The sequence below is a fragment of the Schistosoma mansoni genome, chromosome 1 (genome assembly GCF_000237925.1).
Source record: "Schistosoma mansoni strain Puerto Rico chromosome 1, complete genome".
Taxonomy (NCBI): domain Eukaryota; kingdom Metazoa; phylum Platyhelminthes; class Trematoda; order Strigeidida; family Schistosomatidae; genus Schistosoma; species Schistosoma mansoni.
The window spans coordinates 2,016,992-2,038,331 of record NC_031495.1 but is presented as its reverse complement, the minus strand read 5'-3'; the positions used below and the strand labels follow the sequence as shown (position 1 = coordinate 2,038,331).

At 33.5% G+C, this 21,340-nt stretch overlaps 1 protein-coding gene across 1 annotated transcript in view; it reads left to right on the top strand.

The window, feature by feature from the left end:
• The window catches only part of Smp_016180.1 (putative nuclear hormone receptor), a gene marked incomplete at its 5' end in the record, with an annotated part of 49,421 nt that overhangs the window by 3,183 nt on the left and 24,898 nt on the right, over positions 1-21,340 (top strand). The window contains 3 exons of the mRNA XM_018792958.1: positions 4,372-4,519; positions 15,981-16,087; positions 18,772-18,916. Coding sequence (XP_018647518.1) covers positions 4,372-4,519; positions 15,981-16,087; positions 18,772-18,916 — 400 coding nt within the window. The remainder of the gene's footprint in view (positions 1-4,371; positions 4,520-15,980; positions 16,088-18,771; positions 18,917-21,340) is intronic.

Genomic DNA, 21,340 nt, shown 5'->3' with positions numbered 1-21,340 from the left:
AAGCGCATATCTTGGATTCCACTGCCAGCTCATATTAAATATCCCAATAACGTGGCGATGCTATATCTAGCCACAAAGGATCAACCTAGAGGAGTTGGAAAACCCTGATTCCAAACCAATAGTGAACATGTGATCCAGGATCCTAAGGAAACAAATGACATATGAACCAATCGTTGATCACCGGCTACCATAGGACTGCATCTCCTTACGTTGCTCCACTGCCTTGTGGATCAGATTTTTAAGTCGAAGGCTCCGGGTGTGGCTTTCTAAGAAAACCACCTGCTTCGGTCTGGGCACCCGTGCAGCATCACAGTCCACACACAAATCGAATGACTTGTGTGGCGCATATGTATTCGGTGTCCTTTTGTACTAATATTTGTGATCAAATAATAATGATAATAATAATAATAGATGTCAAAACTGAAGCAGTTATGTATGAACTACTAGTAGGATATCTGAAAGCCAGTTAACAATTGAGTACATCACACATCGATCCATCCTGTTTGAATGATATACAATTGTGTACGGTACGAGTTGTTGATTCAAATAATAACCTAATTCTACTGTTTTAGCAAATAGAATTCTTTTCGATCATCGTTTTAAATCTGGCTAAATCTCGCCAAAGCTCGGATAAGTTGTGACCGATTTTTGAAGATGTATAGAAATTTTCTATGAATATGCACTTTGTGTCATCATTAGTCGAAACTACAAGAAAATATTTGAGCTTTCTTCGTCTTCTCGATTGCCAGAAGCAGAAAAAATTAATGAGCTAATAAAAAAATGAAAATTTTACCATAAGTTTTTGTGTTATTATCCTAAAGTTTCGAGCTGCGTAGCAGATTATACATCAAATAAATTTAATTTATTCTTTTCACTGTAAATTATTTGATATTTGTCTAGGTAGGTGATTTTCTTGATCCGATAAGAAGTTATTAATTACCAGACAGTTTGTATTCGTACATTGAACTTTTTATGACGTCATAACTGTCGAATTTTAGTACTATTTCTAATTGTCTACGTCCATGTAACTGTATAAAGCTACACTTATCTTAACACCTATACCATTTTGTTCAAAATACTTTTGTTGCATTTGCTTCTTAGAAAAAGCTTTTTCTTTACAAAGTAGGAATGCTTGACTAATTTAAGTTGTTCTTACATCACTGACAATGTATCGTAAGAATATAATTTATGGACGACCTTTGAGCGACGATGCTGAAGTGACTTTGAGACGACTCACCTATTTACTACAGTCAAAAAGAGTTAATATGAAGAGTTACGGTTACAAATCGAAAGGTTTCTACCACGAACTGAATGAATTTTGCGCCAAAGCGCATGACTTGCTATCCTTAATTCCATTAATTCGTCCATAAATTATAGTCTTACCAATATAATTCCTGATTTTTGTATTTTCAACTTATCACTTTTTACGTTTTCAGGTAAATATTCCGAGTGTATAAAGATGTTTTTCATCTTTGTAACTCGAACTTTTGATAGTAACTGAAGACTTCCATTTCCAACGAATGTATTTAGCTTATTTGCAAAGCTCAGGTTTTTGTAGCCAAGTTTGAGCCATATGTTTGTATGGAGATTAATTGTACTTCCTGGCTGCACAAGTTAAGCGGGGGTTCAAATCTACTATTGATATCGGTTGAAAACTTTATACTTAAACCATTAGGCCACTATTCTGTCATCGTGAGTACTTTTCAATCCATTTCAACTGCAAATAGTTGATAAATCTATCTAAAAAATTATTTTATGATTCACAATAGCATACAAATTTTGGTGTGAATCTCTCCAAAATAATTATTTAAAGCTTAATTTTCTGATGAGAAAGTTAATAGTTTTGACCGCTTAATGTATACTCTCATGTGGATCGTTTGAAACAGAGATTATTCTATTTAATTATTACTGAATTTATGTAAATTATTTTATTTAAACACATAAATATTGGTACGAAGGGACACCGAATACATATGCGCCACACAAGTCATTCGATTTGTGTGTGGACTGTGATGCTGCACGGGTGCCCAGACCGAAGCAGGTGGTTTTCTTAGAAAGCCACACCCGGAGCCTTCGACCTAAAGATCTGATCTACAAGGCAGTGGAGCAACGTGAGGAGATGCAGTCCCATGGTAGCCGGTGACCAACGGTTGACTCATATGCCATTTGTTTCCTTAGGATCCTGGAGCCATGTTCACTATTGGTTTGAAATCAGGGTTTTCCAACTCCCCTAGGTGAACCCTTCGTGTCCACCACCAACCCGGTTAAAGCGTCGGACATTCGCTTCTCGTCCTCTCAATGTCGTAAACAACAATAATGCTGCGAGAAGTCAGTGAGTAGGACTTCTCTGGAAGTTTTTGTATGTATGTGTCCATGTGAGAGTATTTCGAGACATAGAGCTGACTCTTCCCACTATCGGTCGTACCAGGGCACTTGGAAGCACTGGATAGCTGTTTCGTTCTGGTACTGAGCTGCATAGAGAGTGCACATCCACAACCCCTCTGGGTGTCGTTTTCTGGACATTAATATTGAGATGAGTGGTTAACTTCTAAACCACCGAGTTAGGATCCAATCGCCTACATTCAAAACTTCAACTGACTTGTGATGTTATGCATCCATCTACTACCCATTCGTAAGTAACTGAATCACATCCGATATGGTCGAACCTCACTGGTCATCAGTTCTCACTGAAACTCGGGAAGCGCCTTTCGAAATTAGTTACTAGTTACTACATGGTTGTTCTTCGTATGAGGGATTTGTGAGGGTTGTTTAGTTCCATAACTTACGTCACGGATTGTCCTTAGACAACCATTGGATTATAATGGGTTCAAAAAAGTAGTAAAACTGGCCTTTATGTGCATAAAATATGTAATTCTATGCCAAATCTACGTGACCATAAACTTGGTTTCTAGTCTACAGTGAGAAGTTCATATCCGAATCAATGTAAGTTTCCTTACATAATAATTCTATCGGTTCACTTCATATATAAGAAGGAAAATGAATAAAATGACATTCATTAAATAATCATAGGGTTACAACATTTAAAATCTTGTTAAACGAGAAACGAACTACAAGCAAGTGTTTTCACTTGATTTTAAACCATTCTAACCTTGTATGTCATCTCAAAAAATTCAACTAGAAAGCTTTACATTTGTACGCACACGTTCAACCAATGTCTTTATTAATCAATACAGTGGTTTGGCTCACTCAACCTCCTGTAGCTGACAACATTGTATTGTATCATCGGATTGAGTAGTAGCGAAGTAGCATTGGGTCCAATAAGTGAGACGCGTAGTTTAATCAGTCTAAGCATCTGAATAATAATATTACTAGACCTCATGCTTGTGAAGTACGCTAATCTGTACCTAATAATTGAGTTAATAAAAAAATATTTACTTGTAAGCTGAATATTTACAGTGGTAGCTGTCTTTTCTTCCCATCTATTATAAAAGAACACTATAATTCATTAATCTTCTTTCCTATTTGATTTTATGCTAATAAATCAGTGTTATTTCGCTTTGAGTTATGCTGGTGAATAGGGTTTTAATGTCTGTAGAATAATTTTGTCCAACCATATTTTTTTGTTTTTAGTCTTTTTTTACATTTCTTATCACTACTTACTGCTTGATTTTTTCCTAGTTTTCCTTCATTTAACAATGTTCTCTTGTTGTCAACTTACTGTCTTATTTTTTTCTCCAAGGTTGCGTCACAGAATTTTTCAGATTAATGAATCACCTTCTACTTGATCTATGTTGGTTGAAACATGACCGAATTTGGGAACTGCACATATCATCGATCACATTTAAAGATATTTTCACCAAATGTAATTTCACCAACATACTTATCTTTTGTAAAATTCTGACTTCCAGTTCTTGTATTTTTATTCTTCATTCAGCTTCCTTTGTACTGTTTAACCACTTTGATTCTATGGAGGCTTTTCTCTTTATACCATTTCATTATCACTCTAATTTTTAATTAGCATTACTTTCCCTAACTTCATACTTAAGTCTGAGACGAGAATGCCAGTGGCTAGATAGATGGATGTGCTCGAATTACATTCATGTCCGGATTTTTTCCACCAAAGTAAAAATTTTGTCTCCTCCATCAGGTTATAAACACGACTGTTTGGTCGCCGAAATTGAAATGTTTCAAAATTATGGCACTTAGTCATTGGTTGGTTAGTGGTTAAAACTAAAAATTATCAATTTCAAATAAACATGTGCCTGTCTGTTCCATGTCATCATCAGTAAACTTTTCTTGTGGTGATTCACTTTCTGTAAAAAACTGTTATCATTATTTACTTAACTAATCAATTAATTATAGCGATTCGGTAATCGTTTTTTTGCTTTACCTTTTTCTCTAATTCCGTAGAAATTTTTCATGCGTCATTCGATGGCTGATACAAAACCGACAAATGTCTGTCCAACCGGTGGTAACTGTATAGTGGCTAAAGGTAGTCGTGGGAAATGTCAAATTTGTCGTTACCGTAAATGCTTACTAGTTGGGATGAAAATGAAAGGTGAGTTCTCTATGTAGAAAGAAAGAAATAGGAATTTTATAAATTAGTGTCATTCTTTAAATTGAGCCAATGATAACCACTTTTCTTCAAGCAGATTTCAGATGTTTGTCTTCACACTCTACTTAGTTATAAAGGTTGACTGAATCAGTCTGTCTTAATCAAATTAGAACCTGGCATCAAGGTTGTGTATGTTAATCTAAGTCACCACATCACATTAACTCGACGAGCTGAATAGTGGAGCTGACTAAATCATTGTAATTTATAGTTTAACTCGAGTGATTCAATTAACGTGTCTGTGATGATAACACACCATATAATAAGGTTCTTAACTAGTCACTGTGACATGGATGTCCTAATTTGTTAAACTCTGACTTTAAATATTATTTTATGTATTCATTTTGGTAATTTCTTTTTATTCATACCCCATGTTCTCCATGTTTATTTCTGTATTATTACTTCGATTCTTTTGCTCATCCTCTCGTTAGTTTCGTTTTGCTGTGCTAATCTAGTGTAGCAAATTGAACTGATGAACATCTAAGGTAGGTGTCACATTTATTACGATTGCCTAATTCACCAATAGTCTTGCTAGTTATGGCTTTAAAATTTTAATTGCCAAGCGTTTTGTTAAGGATTTGGCTTACTGACTAAGGCGTTCAACATTCAACCATTATTTATCAGGTCCAAGTCCCACTGCGATCAGATAGTAATACACAAAATATGACTCTAAGCGAACTACTCTGATTTCGTATTTAGTAAGTGATTTACATTAATTATTATTAAAATTCAATCACATGATTGCAATGTTTAATTGCATTATAAATAAGGAACAAGTATTTTTTAAATGTTAATTAATATCTTCATTGCAAAAACAAAGCACTTATTATCAAATGTATAATGAGGTTTATTTATTTTCAAATTAATCAACTCCCTTGAACATTCACTTATCAGTGACAGGATCTAAAAAAAACAAATCCTGGTAAGTTCGTAGCTGAAGTCAACTGGTTCTCGAATTATGACATTTAATTCCAATGATAACACCAACATGTCTAAACAGTTAGTTAATAGTCAGGCTGAGCGAATGTCAAACCTAACAGTTGTGTAAAATCTCTTTAGAGGTTGAAAGTACACATCATTATATAGTTTTTCCCAGGAAAATTTTCTTAATGGTTGTGGCAAGAATTATCGTAAAATCATCACATTCAGTTGAAATCTAATTTTAGCGCTTCTAATTGCCTTTCAGATAATGTTGGAATTCGATTAGCACTAGATGCTATGGACATGATATTGGTTACTACTCAGAAACCTAAGGTGTTGGTTGAAGGTAGTAAACAGGAAATCCTGCACTTAGATTCCGTGCTGTTCCGCACCTGTCAACAAGGTCTGTCTGTAATCTTAAGGGAACTAATGTTTCCCCGTGAACTACTTCCAACCACCACCTTACATTTTAACACAGTCCACGTGATGTCGAGTCATTTAGATTAGTAGTCACATTGCCACTTCATCGATAAGACTGGATCAACAATAAGAAGGATATGACACACTTGACATTGGCCAGTCCTTAGTAATCATCAAGTTGTAAAAAACTCAAGGACTTATTAGTATGTAAATATCTGGTTTCTACATATGGTTAATAATCGCCCAACTTGTTCAGTGGTATGAGGTCTCTGGTTGTGACTATGTTTGGCGTAGTTTCGAATCTCACAGTGAGCATCGGTTCCTTTACTGACGGATGCTAACTAATGTGAAACGTCTAACTGCTCAAATTTAAATAAATCTCATCTCTATATCTAGTCACTTGAACCACTGAGCACATTAAAGTGGTTTCGTGGTTAATGTGGTCGATTTTTAGGCCAGAGATCAGTCTCAAACCTCCGTTACACCTCCCTTAGTTAATACAGCTGGGTAGTAATACTAGCCCTTACATACAAAGATGTTTGACTCTAAACTTAGTTATCTGTGTGCATTTTATAGGTTAGCTTCATTACTATATCATTTTATCCTTTATGTATATATTACAAATTGACGGATGGAATTCGATTAGCACAAAGGTGTAGGCAGATGGGACATAGGTTACTTAACAGTTAATGGTTAATGATCATGTAATTACTATTAGCTAGTTAGCATATTGTTATGGACTCATCCAGCTTATTGAATGAATTTTTTTAATAATAAGTTAAGAACTTAGATGTAGTTGGGAAAAAAGCAAAATTTAATCAATCATAGGTATTCCAAACAGTTCATATTCATTATTGAATTAAGTTATCTTTGTTCAATTGATAAAATTCCGATTTAAAAATAAAATGAACGTTCTATTTCATTCATATAAAAGTCATATATAATACCACCAATCCTACTGTCATCAACTGTTTCTTTTATGAATTAATGGATATAATAATAATAAGAAGAAGAGGAAAGAAAAAATAAGAATAATAATGGTCTTCATTTTCACGTTCATTGTTTTTGATAATGGTCATGATAATGACTTAACTTATTCATACCAGCACATGCATGCACTACCGGTGATAGGATAAATAGTAATAAGAAACCTTACAGAAATCTGTATAGATCAAATTGACCTCACGATATATCACAACACTAAAAGGTAGAATCAATGATCATTAAATTAAATGGTTACAAACATACATATATAATTTTCCATTAGTTAAGACGCTTGATAGCATAACGAAAAATGTTTGCATTTGGGAGAACTTTGACATTCTGAATTATAAAATACCCTGTGATTTAACAGTCAAAAAGTCGAACAGTCATAATCGCATATTTATTTTCACTACTCTTTTTTTTCTCGATACGTTGAGGCATGGAGCTTGATAACTTGAGCAGATACATATCGCATCTTGTACATAAAAATTTGTAGTTAAAAATAAGAACTTTAAGTCGAACTGATTTTGTGAATAGTAAACTATTATCTGATAACTTCAGTCAGTTATTCACCAAGAATCTTATAACCTGGCATTAATATACATTGATTTACGTTGTCATATTTCATAACCAATCAAATAAAAACTAAATGATTCGAAGTTACGGTTATATTCATTATAGTAAAAAACTAGGCATAGAGATTAAAATGTAGTTGTACAAGTTATAAAGTAATTTTGAAACATAAAATTTAGCAAAAGAACATGAATCAATATAACTGCGCCATCGTGACCAATTTTCAGTTGTCGTTTAAGAATCACAACGATGACGTATTATCGCCTACAGTGTAACCAGGTCTGCATTTCTTTACATGTTTTTAAGTTAGTATTTTAATCATCTGAGTAAATAATTTATTTCGACCCCACCTGTTAGTCTCTTGCCAATCAAATTCTATGTTAGCCACCATAGAACGCTGAAGTAAAAATTAGCTATGTTACATATTATATGTAATATTTAATTTGTGATTAGATTGTGATTGGAAGCGATCAAATATCTGCACGTTAATTAGTTTTCATACTGAATTAGTATTCCTAAAAGCAACTGATAATTCATACTTCCAACCTTCGTATGGGTTTCATTTTAACTTTGTCAGTTAAAATCAGTCTGTCATAACTAGCACAAATTCTTTATACGTACTAACTGTAAACTTCAAGTTTACCATACTGTCATAATAATAATCCCTCTCAAAGAAAGCATATTTCTTCGAACTACTGTACTTTCTTGTCAAAAGTGTACATAATTTTAAAAGAAGATTAACAAAGTGTTCGTCAACCGCTAATGTTTTTCTTGAAGTTTTGTTTTATGAGCTATATGATTTAGTCTCAAGGCCTTCATTGTTTGTCTTCTAGATAGCAGTTGTATTGTCTATAGAATAAAAATCCCTCATCTCGAGTTACAAGTGGTCTCCATTATCGCAACAACTAATATTCGCTGTCTCACTGACCCAAGCAACGAAACGCTATGGTTTTTCAAGACAGCTAAGATTTCATGGTCTGACTAACTTGAGTCTTTTTGCAAACCTACTTCCTTATCGTCGAAAGATCTATCATTTATTTATAACTGTTTAGCTAATAAGCTGAGTGCTAGATGTAATTTGCTATTTATATATCTTCGTACTGTTAACATTTATTGCATTTGGAGTGGGGGATAGGTTAGCTATGTATTTCATCAAGTCGGTTGTTCTGAAGAAAACGAAACAGAATTATTCTGTAAATAAGTCTTATAGTTTTTTCAAGACTTTCAACCTCTTTTAATCACTTCTCGTTTCTTTTCTAAGACTAACAATGTTGTCTCACTACTTTGATATTTGCGGATATGAGTATCAACGGGATTCAAGTTTAAGGATAGCTTGTTTTAAAATCGTAAATTGATAGCTCCCGAATGCCCTAGTACGACCCATAGTGAGGAGAGTCAGCTCTACCTCTCGAAGTGCCCTCACATGGACACATACATACAAAAACTTCCAGAGAAGTCCTACTCACTGACTTCTCGCAGCATTATTGTTGTTTACGACATTGAGAGGACGAGAAGCGAATGTCCGACGCTTTAACCGGGTTGGTGGTGGACACGAAGGGTTCACCTAGAGGAGTTGGAAAACCCTGATTTCAAACCAATAGTGAACATGGCTCCAGGATCCTAAGGAAACAAATGGCATATGAGTCAACCGTTGGTCACCGGCTACCATGGGACTGCATCTCCTCACGTTGCTCCACTGCCTTGTAGATCAGATCTTTAGGTCGAAGGCTCCGGGTGTGGCTTTCTAAGAAAACCACCTGCTTCGGTCTGGGCACCCGTGCAGCATCACAGTCCACACACAAATCGAATGACTTGTGTGGCGCATATGTATTCGGTGTCCCTTTGTACCAATGTTTATTTCAGATAAGCAATAATCCCCATACACCTAATCTCTTGTCGCTTGTTTTCAAGTTCAATCATGTGGATTGCAATATTTACTACGCATACAGTCGAAAAAATAAATGCTCATAGTTATGGTGATAATAATTGTGTTCTACTTGATATACGGCCCATTTAGTTCAGTGGTCTCATGTCCCACTGTAATACTGAGTGGAGGCAGTGTGTTTGAAGCCCTAAAGATTGACGATATCAGGTGATGATAACGTTGTAATCCAGATGATTGCAAAAATTAGTGTTGCGTACTCTATATTTATTTTATAGTACCCATAGAAAATTCGTTCTTATATGTATTTTTCTGATTAAAAAAATTTTTTCCTTGTATTTTTTGTTCACTTTGGGTTGTAGTAGAGGCTGTAATCTTAAACAATTTATGTATAAAACTGTTCAACATTTACGTCTCCTTATTTATAAATGATGCACATCAATTGATATGTTTCATTTTGTCTCTCTCTCTGACACACACTACTCTGTGTCACCAACATCACTCAGCGTCTTCCTTATAATCATTATTGTTGTCCAATTCGTTTTACCTTAATTGATGCGTTATTGTTGTTTTTGTGCATATTAATAATACTCATTATGATTGTTATTGTTTTCAAATCAATTATTGTTTTAGTCAGTGTGAATGCCAAATTCGACATTGATTTTTGAATATCTTAGGTTGGTAGCTACGGTTTGTCTGTGTACGTTTAGTTTGTATATACATACCCGTAAATGTGACACATACACGTTATATATCTATCGATTGTTGTTCATGTAGTTTTCGTAACTAATTTTTCTCTTTCTGAGCAGATACTTACATGCACATAAAAACTGACTCATTCAGTTACTCTCAACTTCTTTCAGCTATGTTACTGTTACCAGTCACTATACAATAATAGTAATCACTTTTCTGTATAGGATTACTCTACTTACACGGTTCTATGTCTTTCATTCTATCTAATTTGTTTTACGGAAATTCATTAGGCATCTGAGTATTTTTTTAATTTATAAGGTATATGTGTGAATTGTTAGATTCCAACTAGATAGTCTGAAGATACCATTCTCGCCTTGATGTATAAATCTACAGAGATATGGGTTGTCCACTCTCAACGATTCCTGCAGTAAAACGAGATAACCGGCTATTTCTCCTTGATTTCCAGTAAATTGTTTGGCCAAAGTTGGGTACCGAAGATAAATACTTATGCTATGAACAGTTTTGATTGTCTATCCACTTATTACGTTATTTCAAACTTTTACATTGACACGAAATGAACGCAGGAATCGATAAACACAATAAGTTCTGTTTCTATACAAAAAAACTATACAGTACTGTACATGAAATTGATTATTATCAAACAGATCAAAATATGGGGGGCTTTGGACGGCTGTTTCGTCTTAGTATAGAATTCCTCAGAAGTATGTATCCACGACTATGTTAACAATTGGACTCGAGACGTTTCATGTGTTGGAGACTCTGCTCACTTTTTTTTCTTTCCCGGTTTTAGTAGTTCCTCAGTTGGTACCAATCCATAGTGATAATCAACTTTAAATCAACTTCATAATTAATTATATTTTTTTATGATATCCTAATCAGTAGGGAATTGTATTTCTAACATTTCTTGACTTTAAGTGGCCAACCAAAAGCTAGTTTAACAAAGAAATTCAATTTCACAAAACAATAACGCCTTCTATCCTACTATATGCTTGTTTCATATTTTGATCAAGGATAGAGGACGTAAAAAAATGTGTATTTTAAAAAGCATAAGCTTCATTAATTAATGAGGTTGTTTTTAAATATATTTCCATTCTTACTTCAAATGAGACTGAAAGGTAAACCAAGCAGTGCATTCCCTAGTTATTGTTTTGTTATCAAGCCGAAATATTTAGAAAACAAGTTAGTGGATATCTGAAATTAGTATCACATGGCTGGAAACGTGTTTTTGTTCAAGTGATAGATTCTTGGTCCGAGCCTTAATATGAACGTTAACACCAATGTGTAGATAAATCCAGGTTGCCAATTAATCTCAAATACAGCATAACACTCATTTTAAATCCCACCTACTAACCACAATCTAAATATACTACACTGTTGTGATAAAAAGCCAGTGTTATGGCATACTTCCTAGGAGATGCACATATGATAATGTTCAATTTCAGTCTTGAATATTAACAACATGAAAATTCAAGCCCTAACCCTTGAGAACTGTTATAATCAACCATTTAGTTCTATCCTTTCCCGAATTCCTATCTATAACTGCCTAATTGTTGGTCGCTTTCAATAAGACATATTGTACTCGTTTTTTTTTCAATTCACCATACATTTGATTACGATGTGACAATTTAACACCTTAGAGTTGTCTACCAAGAACTTCTTTCTTTCCATTCCTGTCTTGTATCACATCGAGCCATCTTATTCAGCATAATCACTTTTTTTCCTCTCTGTTAACTAATTGCTCCATCCATAAACTTCACTAGTTATTTATGTAATTGATTTATTACAGTGTGTGTGCATGGGTATAATAAGGATTTCGTGATGGACGTATAGATAAAAATTCACCTCCACCGAAAAGTTCAAGCCAAACAATAGTTAGTCATTATTGGATTTGGGGAAGGAAGTCCATGTGTTATAATTACCATTGTTATCACCATTTCTAATTGATTTCTAATTCACTGAATATCCTCTACTTTTGACACCATACTCATGCTGTTATGGAGTGTAGTTTTGTGTATCCCATGGATCCACATAGTTTTATCGTTAAAATGACCAAAGAGAATTCCTAGTGAATAGACGACGATGTACGATGCAATATTACATGTTGTGACCTATTGATAATTGCTCACTAGACGGATACACTGACGTGACTTACCTACTTACTTACGCCTGCCACCCCTCGTGGAGGAGCATAGGCCGCCCACCAGCACTCTCCATTCAACCCTGTCTTGGGCAATCCTTTTCCACTTGCTATTTATTTATTTGAACACATAAATATTGGTACAAGGGGGCACCAGATATATACCACCAACCTGGTCAAAGCGTCGGACATTCGCTTCTCGTCCTCTCAATTTCGTAAACAACAATAATGCCGCGGGAAGTCAGTGAGTAGGACTTCCCTGGCAGAGGCTGTATACGCGTGTCTGTGTGCGAGCATCTTGAGCGATAGGGCGGGCCCTCCCCACTGTCGGCTGTACCAGTTGCTGTCCATCCTTTTCATGTCTGCTTCCATTTCCAGGCGTAATGTATTCTTTAGCCTTCACGCTAACGTAAGTATCGGACTAATTTGGTGTCACCACACACCACAGCTGGACAATAGTTTCTTTTTCTCTAGTAAAATGATACTGATATATAAAAATAAATTAATGTTATTCAATAACATGATTGATTTGAGGATATGAGTTTTGTCGATCGCTCAGTCACTAAATGTACCAGATTATCAGACTTAGTTCCTGTTTTTCATATCACATGCAAATCTACGTATTTCCCTACTTGGGTGTTTGTTTGACTTCCTTTATTTCAAACATGTCCTCCAGGTATTTTTTCTAAAAGCTTGTACAAAACGGATGAGTCAATAACGTCTTGAACCGTGGTACAGGATGATACGGTTCGAATCACATGGGAACTTTAGATACGTCCTGTTCGCGAATGATGTTTAGTATGAAATCTAAGTCCAGAGGTTCGTAATGACTTATTATTATTAGCTTTATCCAATATTATATTTTTGGTACAATATAGGATTCTCAGAACAAAGTATTTCAATAAGCTTTCGTTTCTTACTTCTTGGTCGATCCTGATGATAAATATTAAGTGATCGCCAGTTAGAAATTAGCAATCTAGTCAATCGACATCTTAATATTGTACGTTCTTTTCACTGCATATTGCCAGCAATTACATTATCTCTGGTTAGACCTTTTGTAACTTGTACAACGAAAGGTTTTACACTTTTCAGAAACGCACCTGAATATGTCTAACATTTCTGCTAATACTTACACATATTTCTTATTAATACAACGCCAATAGATTGTGTTTGGGCCTTTTCCACAAATTAACTAAAAGAGTCCCAATATTGAATAAATCCTATGGTACGTGAAGATTTTATTTTACTTCCTATAATTATCATCAACTTGTTAGTCGTTTGTTTAAATCAAAAATATTCTAGATCGGTAAACTTACTCTCATAAAAATATAAAAATAAAATTTTTTTCTCAAGCACAAAACAACTAATGTGGATTGCAATTGCAAGACAATGTTTGTTGTCTTTATTTGATAGTAGTTTGATAGCTTTGATAATAAAATCCAATTTTATCCACTTTTTTATAAGTTCTGTGTTCACACGTACGGTCAAGGCATAAAGCTTATGTGTATGAACTGCATGTTGTAGTGACATAATGTTAATAATCTAAAGTGCAATTAAAATCGATGTTTGGAATAAAAAGAGAGAAACACCACTCTTCTCTCGTCATTTTTTTGGCATACGAGTACTAATAATACTGCTCATTTACTTGTGTGAGTGTGTGTGCGGCCGAAGCCCATTCCAGAATACGCATTATCTGTGCTTGCTTTCTCATCTCTATCTCTACTTATAATCGTTTTTATCTTTAAATGTTAACCACCAACGTTTTTTGTTGAAAAAAAATACTTCGCAGTGTAATTGGAATGACATTATGGCCACCGTTAGACCTGATATTAGTAGCTACTCAATCCTCTAAGTAGTTCGTCACTCTTTCTAAAGTTTCCAGTGATTCTTTATCTGCTTTCATCCTATAATAAAAAGCTCTTCACATTGAACAAATAATAATAATAATCGCATGCTCAGTTCTAACTGGCTTCAAAACGAATTTATTGAAATTTTTAACGAGAAACTGTGATTTATACGATCGCAAAAGTCAACCTGTTATCTTACTCTTAAACTCTTTGTGTACTTAACAGTCTAATTTGATTTTTATTGACCTGTTTACTTACCATTGTAATTTCTATATTCTCTAACCCTAATTTGTTGAATAGCAGTTAATTAGTTTAGTCTTAAAAATATCTGACCCTACGATATTTATTTTCATTAATGAGTTACACGTATATTCGAAAATGTAGGAAATGAATTTATCCTGCTCAACTATTTTCATCAATTTAATGGTTAATTGTCTATTATCAATCAGATAAAGGTCAACCTGTCAGTAGTTAGTTATAAATAATGTAGCGTCTAAAACAAGTCTGTATCTAACTCAATTTGTTGTCTCAGAGTACTTTAACACGACCAGATGAATAATAAAAGATATTAAGGTATGTTCACGACAATATTTTTCTAAAAAAAGAACGTAATGTGAGGAAAATTGTTTAAAAAGATGAAACAAAGGAATAAAAAGTATAAAATAATGTAGAAACGTACAGAACAAATACATCTACGTCATCGCATCACCAATTTCGCGCTGTACAACAACGTATTTTATCGAGTTACATCTGCATAATATGTAACTTATGTTTTACACTATTCAAAACGAAACTATACTTTTAATCACTCTTGGCCCCTTGTCTATGTGTATCGTTTTTCATAAGTAAATATTTTTTGGTTTAGTAAGTTTGACCGCTATATCATCTGTTGTATTTTCTAATAAAAAACTACCGATACTACTACAGACATTCTATGTTGAATACAAAACTGCTTTTGACGTTGATGACAAATTCAGTATATCCTTATTTACTCATATATATATATATATATATATATATATATTTGACGAGATCATTTTTCACTGAACATTTATGTCAGATATACACATGTACTGAGATGTAGGTACACATTGTTGTCGTGAAAATCAACACAATTATTAATTAGTCTGATTATATTAGTAGTATACATGTTTCTATTTATTTATTTATTTACTTATTTGAATACATACATACATGTCTATGTTCTAGGCGTGTAATTCTGACCTGTTCACCAGTTATAACTTGAATATTAATTTCTTTTTGTGTTTATCATACATTTATAGTTTTAATCTCAACAGCTTAGTAGTTACTGCTATATTTTCTCTTTGTCTTCCTCTTTGAATTTCATCTCAGATTAAGTCAGTATTCGTATGTAACGTACATTATTATTAATATTTTTATTATTATGAGCGAAATGAATTAATCCGTCATAAACTCATCTAAGCTCCTCAACTTTCAATTTTTTGTCGGTACTAAAATTCATTTCATCTACTATATCATAAATAATTTAAGTAGTATCGCTAGTTCTTATATAACAAAAATGAATGCGACTCTGCACGAAGTCTTCCAGCTGCGGAATCTTAGTGAGATGAGTAGATAATTGTAACATGTTTTTGTACTATATATATATATATATATATATATATATATATATATATATAATATACATCATTCTTATTGGTGTAAGTAAAAAAGTTTCGGAACCTAAATTGTCGCCCAGATAGTGTTGTAATCTGATTAGTTAGTGGTTGAAAAGTCACTGAGTGATACATACAAATACTTAAAGCAAACTTTATTTTACTATTGACACATTCAGTTTAATATAATTCCATAAAAATAATTTATTTTGGTTTGGATAAGTTCTGATAACTATTTTTCGTTAAAAAAAGTACTTGCTATTATTCATTCATGTATTTTTCTGATATACAGATCCAGAAACTCAATCAGAAATCGATATTTCTAATATTCCTTGTCGAGTGTGTGGCGGTAGATCGTCTGGATTTCATTTCGGTGCATTGACATGTGAAGGATGTAAAGTAGGCTTTCGTTTGTCCATTTATTTGTTTTTCAGAAAATTATTTATTTGTCATTTTTTTTTACCTTATAGCTCGTTGTTTTCAGCTCAGTACTTAAATCGAAAGAATTCGATCAGTACTAGAAGGTGAACAAGTGACCACTCATTAAGGAAGTCAGCTTCCACGCAATTGTGTCCGTGATCACGTTTTAACTGTAACACTGAATGGTATAATAATAATAATAATAATAATAATAATAATAATAATAATAATAATGGTCTCCGATTTCATAGGTAGCATTAGTCCCATGTAAATTTTTCGAAACTTCCCCATACCTCTTTACGGTTAGCTGTAGAACTTCTCACTCGGACCTTTCGTTTCTGCTTTCAGCCTCACCTGCTTGTTTAACATGATAGAACCTAAAGGAGTAGTGTACACGATGTTTGAAAACAGCATTCATTGTTCTAATCAATGTATAATCTGTCGTAAAAACAACTTTTTTTATAATTAATCATATTCATTTATTAGCATAAATGAATTATCCAAACAATCGTATATTATCACACCTTACTAGTATAATTCAAGGCTTTGTATATAATTGTAAATAAAATTGTATTAAGAGGGATTTTTGTTTTTCTTTCGATTTATTCACTAATAATAATTATTCGTGGTATTTATGTTATAATAATAAGATAAATACTTTTAGTTCATGGGATTAAGACATATTTTCATAGTGTATTTGTTAACCTATCCATCAAAACATGAAACACTGAACTTTGGATTATCATTAACGCATGTGATGATCATTTCTGTATTCTTGTTAGTAGTATTATTTTGGTAGAATTAGATATATAATTTTACAGGAAATTACTTTTTGTTTCTTCAACCCAACTAACAAATCAAACCATATCTAATAATATGAAGATTGCAATTTTTCTCCTCTTTTATTTTTGATCCATAAACTAATTTCATCATCGTCTATTATACTATACACACATAGATGGAACTTGATCCTAATCTCCTGGCAGTTAAATTTATTCTTTTTTTCTAATTCTTCAAAATTTTCTTTTGGTATTTTTGATCGTCAGAAAAACAAAATTGATTTCACTTGATAAATCGATTTTTTACACAATACTATGTTCCAAAAGTTGGGACAATATTTTGTCATAGAAAATTATCAATACACTATCAATACACACATACAAATAAATGGAGAAAAGGAAACATACACCTTAGTCTATTATTTTCTTTTTTTATTTCACTGATTTATATTTTAACACAACATATTTGTTTGAAAATGCAAGTAAATAAATTGCAGATAGAAACAAGAAAGAAAGAAGGAAAGAAAGAAAGAAAGAAAGAAGGCGAGAGAGAAGAAGAAGAAGGCGAAAAAAGCCATGGATTACATTACACATTTATTTTTAACCAGTAATGATATCATTTTATTTGTTTGATCGGGATTGATAAATGATCTGAATTTTGAATGGATCACATGCTTATATATTTAATTTATTAAAACTAAAAAGATGGTTTGTGTAAAATCAGCTTTAAATCATACAAAGTTATCAAACAATTGATTGATCATTGAATAATGACTTGTATCATATTTGTTTAATCCTGTTTAATTGTGATCGAATTCTATTAATCAAGTAATATGGCGATTAGCCTAAATGACTCTTTATTGCATGTACTATCTTAAAATATTAGGTAGTTTGAGGTGAAAGTCAATAAGAAACCTTGAATATCTCCTTGATGAGTACCGACCCCCAAATGCCCTGGTACAGCCGAGAGTGGGGAGAGTCCGCTCTCTCTCTCCAAATGCTCTCAGATGGCCACGCCTATATAGCCTCTGCCAGGGAAGTCCTACTCACTACCTTCTCGCGGCATTATTGTTGCTTACGAAATTGAGAAGATGAGAAGCGAATGTCCGACGCTTTAACCGGGTTGGTGGTGGACACAAAGGATCAACCCAGAGGAGTTAGAAAACCCTGATTCCAAACCAATGGTGCACATGGACTCCAGTATCCTGAGGGAACAAACGGCGTATGAACCAATCGTTGGTCACCGGCTACCATGAGACTGCATCTCCTCACGATGCTCCACTGCCTTGTGGATCAAACCTTTAGGTCAGAGGCTCCGGGTGTGGTCCTCTAAGAAAACCACCTGCTTCAGTTTGGGCAGCTGGGCAGTATCTCAGCCCTCACACAAATCGAATGATATTTGTGCGGCGCATATATATCTGGTGCCCTTTGTACCAATATTTATGTGTTTAAATAAATAAATAAACCGACTAGCATTAAGCTCTTAGTTCAGGTTTACCTATTAACCTAATAAGTCAACAGTAAAAAATCAGAAAGACTATTGTATGGTAGAACGACGGTTGGTAGTCTGACACATGAAACGTTTCTGTTTTTCCAACTAAAAATTGTCTTTCGATATTATCCTATTCTTAATTGATAAAAAATAAAAAAAAAGATTCGTCAATATCATAAGCTGTTTTATTCCTTAGAATCCATTGTGAAGAGATTACTGTTTCTATATAAGACAATGTATGAATGATGTCAGTGTTACCTTCTCCATTTATAATTATCTTGTATCTGGAGGAAATACAGTAGGCAAAAAGTAATGTTGAACTTTTCCTTCAACTTGTCAATTTATCAAAAGTTTTTCCTGTCAAGTTTATATTTTGTCTTCGTTTGTTTTAGGGTTTCTTTCGTCGTACTGAAGGATCATCTAATTCATTAGTTTGTGTAGGTGGTCAAAATGCTTGCACTATAACACCTCGAAGTAGAAATGCTTGTAAAAGTTGTCGTTTTCGTCGATGTTTAGCTGCAGGAATGTCTAAAAAAGGTAAGAGATTTTGTTGTTGAATTGATTCGCTTTTATATTCAGTGTAGTTAGTTGTATGTTCAGTTATGGGATACATATTAATGAATGGAAAAATATAGTTTAATTGAAAGATTTTTATACTTTGTACTTAAATTCTTATCCGTTTTAGTCCTCATTTAACTAATTCACTCGTATTTCACAAGTCAGTTTTTCTAAGCTGTAGAGAATGTTAAAAAAAACTTAACGTCTCAGTTAAACGAAAAAGCAACCTATTGGCAAACGTAAATTACTCACTAGACAGTTGTTCCATATCTTTCTGCATATAGAGACGACACTTCGGTTATATATACTTATGACCCTACAGTGTATTGAACTGAAACTATCGCTACTGATTTTGATCACTATCACCCTAACCATCTACAACTATAGATAAAGATTATCTCATGGACATCAACTAGTAAGTCGTCTACATGTTAATAGTAATAACAATAATCTGTTTATTCCATATGTTTGATCAGATTAAAGAGTTTTCAGCAAAGATAACACAAAATTGCCGTTTTATAAACATATTCAAAAGATGTTTATAAGAGTAACTTCTTAGTGATTATCTATCATTCATTTTTATCCATGAATGTTTACGACCAACGATTTTTCAATCCCGGAATATATATGATGTATGGATTCTATGACAGTCAATTTCCGTTACTCGATGGTTGTATATCTTATATGTTGTAAACATTTTACTAAAAGGATAAGGCTAGGCGCATGCTGTTAGCAGATGTAACTAGTTATTCAAAATAAATGTATATTGGAAAAATTAATGGGAACAAAGTCACTTTTTAAAAAATAGTGTCCCAGAAGTTTGAACATCACGTCATGGGTTCACACCCTGTTTCTATTGAACGAAATTTATACAGATTTAATCAATTTGCTTGTTTGATTTTTTTTCTTGCAAGACAAATATTAATTATATATTTCAGTGGTTTCTAAAGACTACGACTTCCGTAATATATCTCATAAACCAGGTACACATTTTTCTCACTGCCGTCTAATTCAAAAGCGTATTTTCAAACAGTTATTTTTCAACTATAAAATTTATTTATTCCATTGTATAAATATGAATATATTTGGTGATTGAAACCTTAATTTTGTTTGTTTCCTCCGATCAGTTACTGAACAACAACCTTGAATCTCATCCACTTAAGTGTTTGTAAATATTTGTCTGGCCTCTTATAGTCTATGCTTCATGTATTGTATTCATCACTGAATTCTTCATACATTCGACGATCAACCTTGACCCAATACGATCATTTATATATTGGATATTGTCTTTGTTTGTACTTAAACATCTATACTGAAAAACATAAACAAATTCTGTACTCCCTATATTTTCTATTATGATATTTGAATTTTGTGTGTGCAGTTGTGTGTTGTGATGATTATCGATTGTGCTTACCGAAATTGTTGTCTTTCGGCCTTTTTCTATGCGTATTCTGTATGTGTATTTTTCCTGTTTTACTTAGTAATGATAAACACTTGTACATCCCTCTCTTTTGGTTGAACTATACACTTATATACAATGTAGATGAGTGAGTTGATCACTTCACTTATCTTGAAAATCTCATCAGTTCTGGCGATTTGATTGTTGTCAAATTCTCAGCACACTCGAAAAGTTCGCTTGGTTTGTACCAACTTTCGCTACCTTTAGTGTGTGAAGGATACCCGTTTGTTTATCAAAGATTGAGTATCCAGGACAGCAGTTCGATTCACTTTATGTGTTTAAAATATAACCTTTGAAGGTAGAATATATTTGTATTATTTGATCAGAGATACTTTCGAATCATGGCTTACTCGTTGTGGAAACACTGAGTGAACAATGCTGAGGCTAGATGTAGGCTGCAAGGTTAAAAGAGGACCATTGAATTAATAAAACTATGGATTTTCATCGACTGCGGTGACTGAGAAATATTTTCCATATCTCTAAGCACTGTCTCCTTCAACTAGTGATGCAGGCTGGAATAAAAAGAAAGTTTAGGGTGATCAAGCCAAGACGTGTGGCATCAGTCCATGAAGTCATTGACCATAGGTCTGAGTACGTTGGCAGAGATAAACTACTTGGTTGTTATTTGTATTATAATCGTGACTAGTAGTTGAATACTTTAGGTGACGTGTCTCAAAATCAATCACAGTAGCTAGTTGTATCCAATAATCTTCTCTTGGCTCACCAGTACTTTCTCGATTAAGGTCCTGGACATCTCACGAAGCAAGCGATGTCCAACCATATTACGCATCTCTTAATTGAAGCCAATAATGATCCTGTTATTCACTTTTTCAAAGAAACCTGGTAATTTATATATGTTGCCTCACTAATACTAACCACATTTGTTGCGTGAAGGTTAACGGTACTATCTATCTGTCCAAATCAAGGTAGGTAGAGTACGGTAT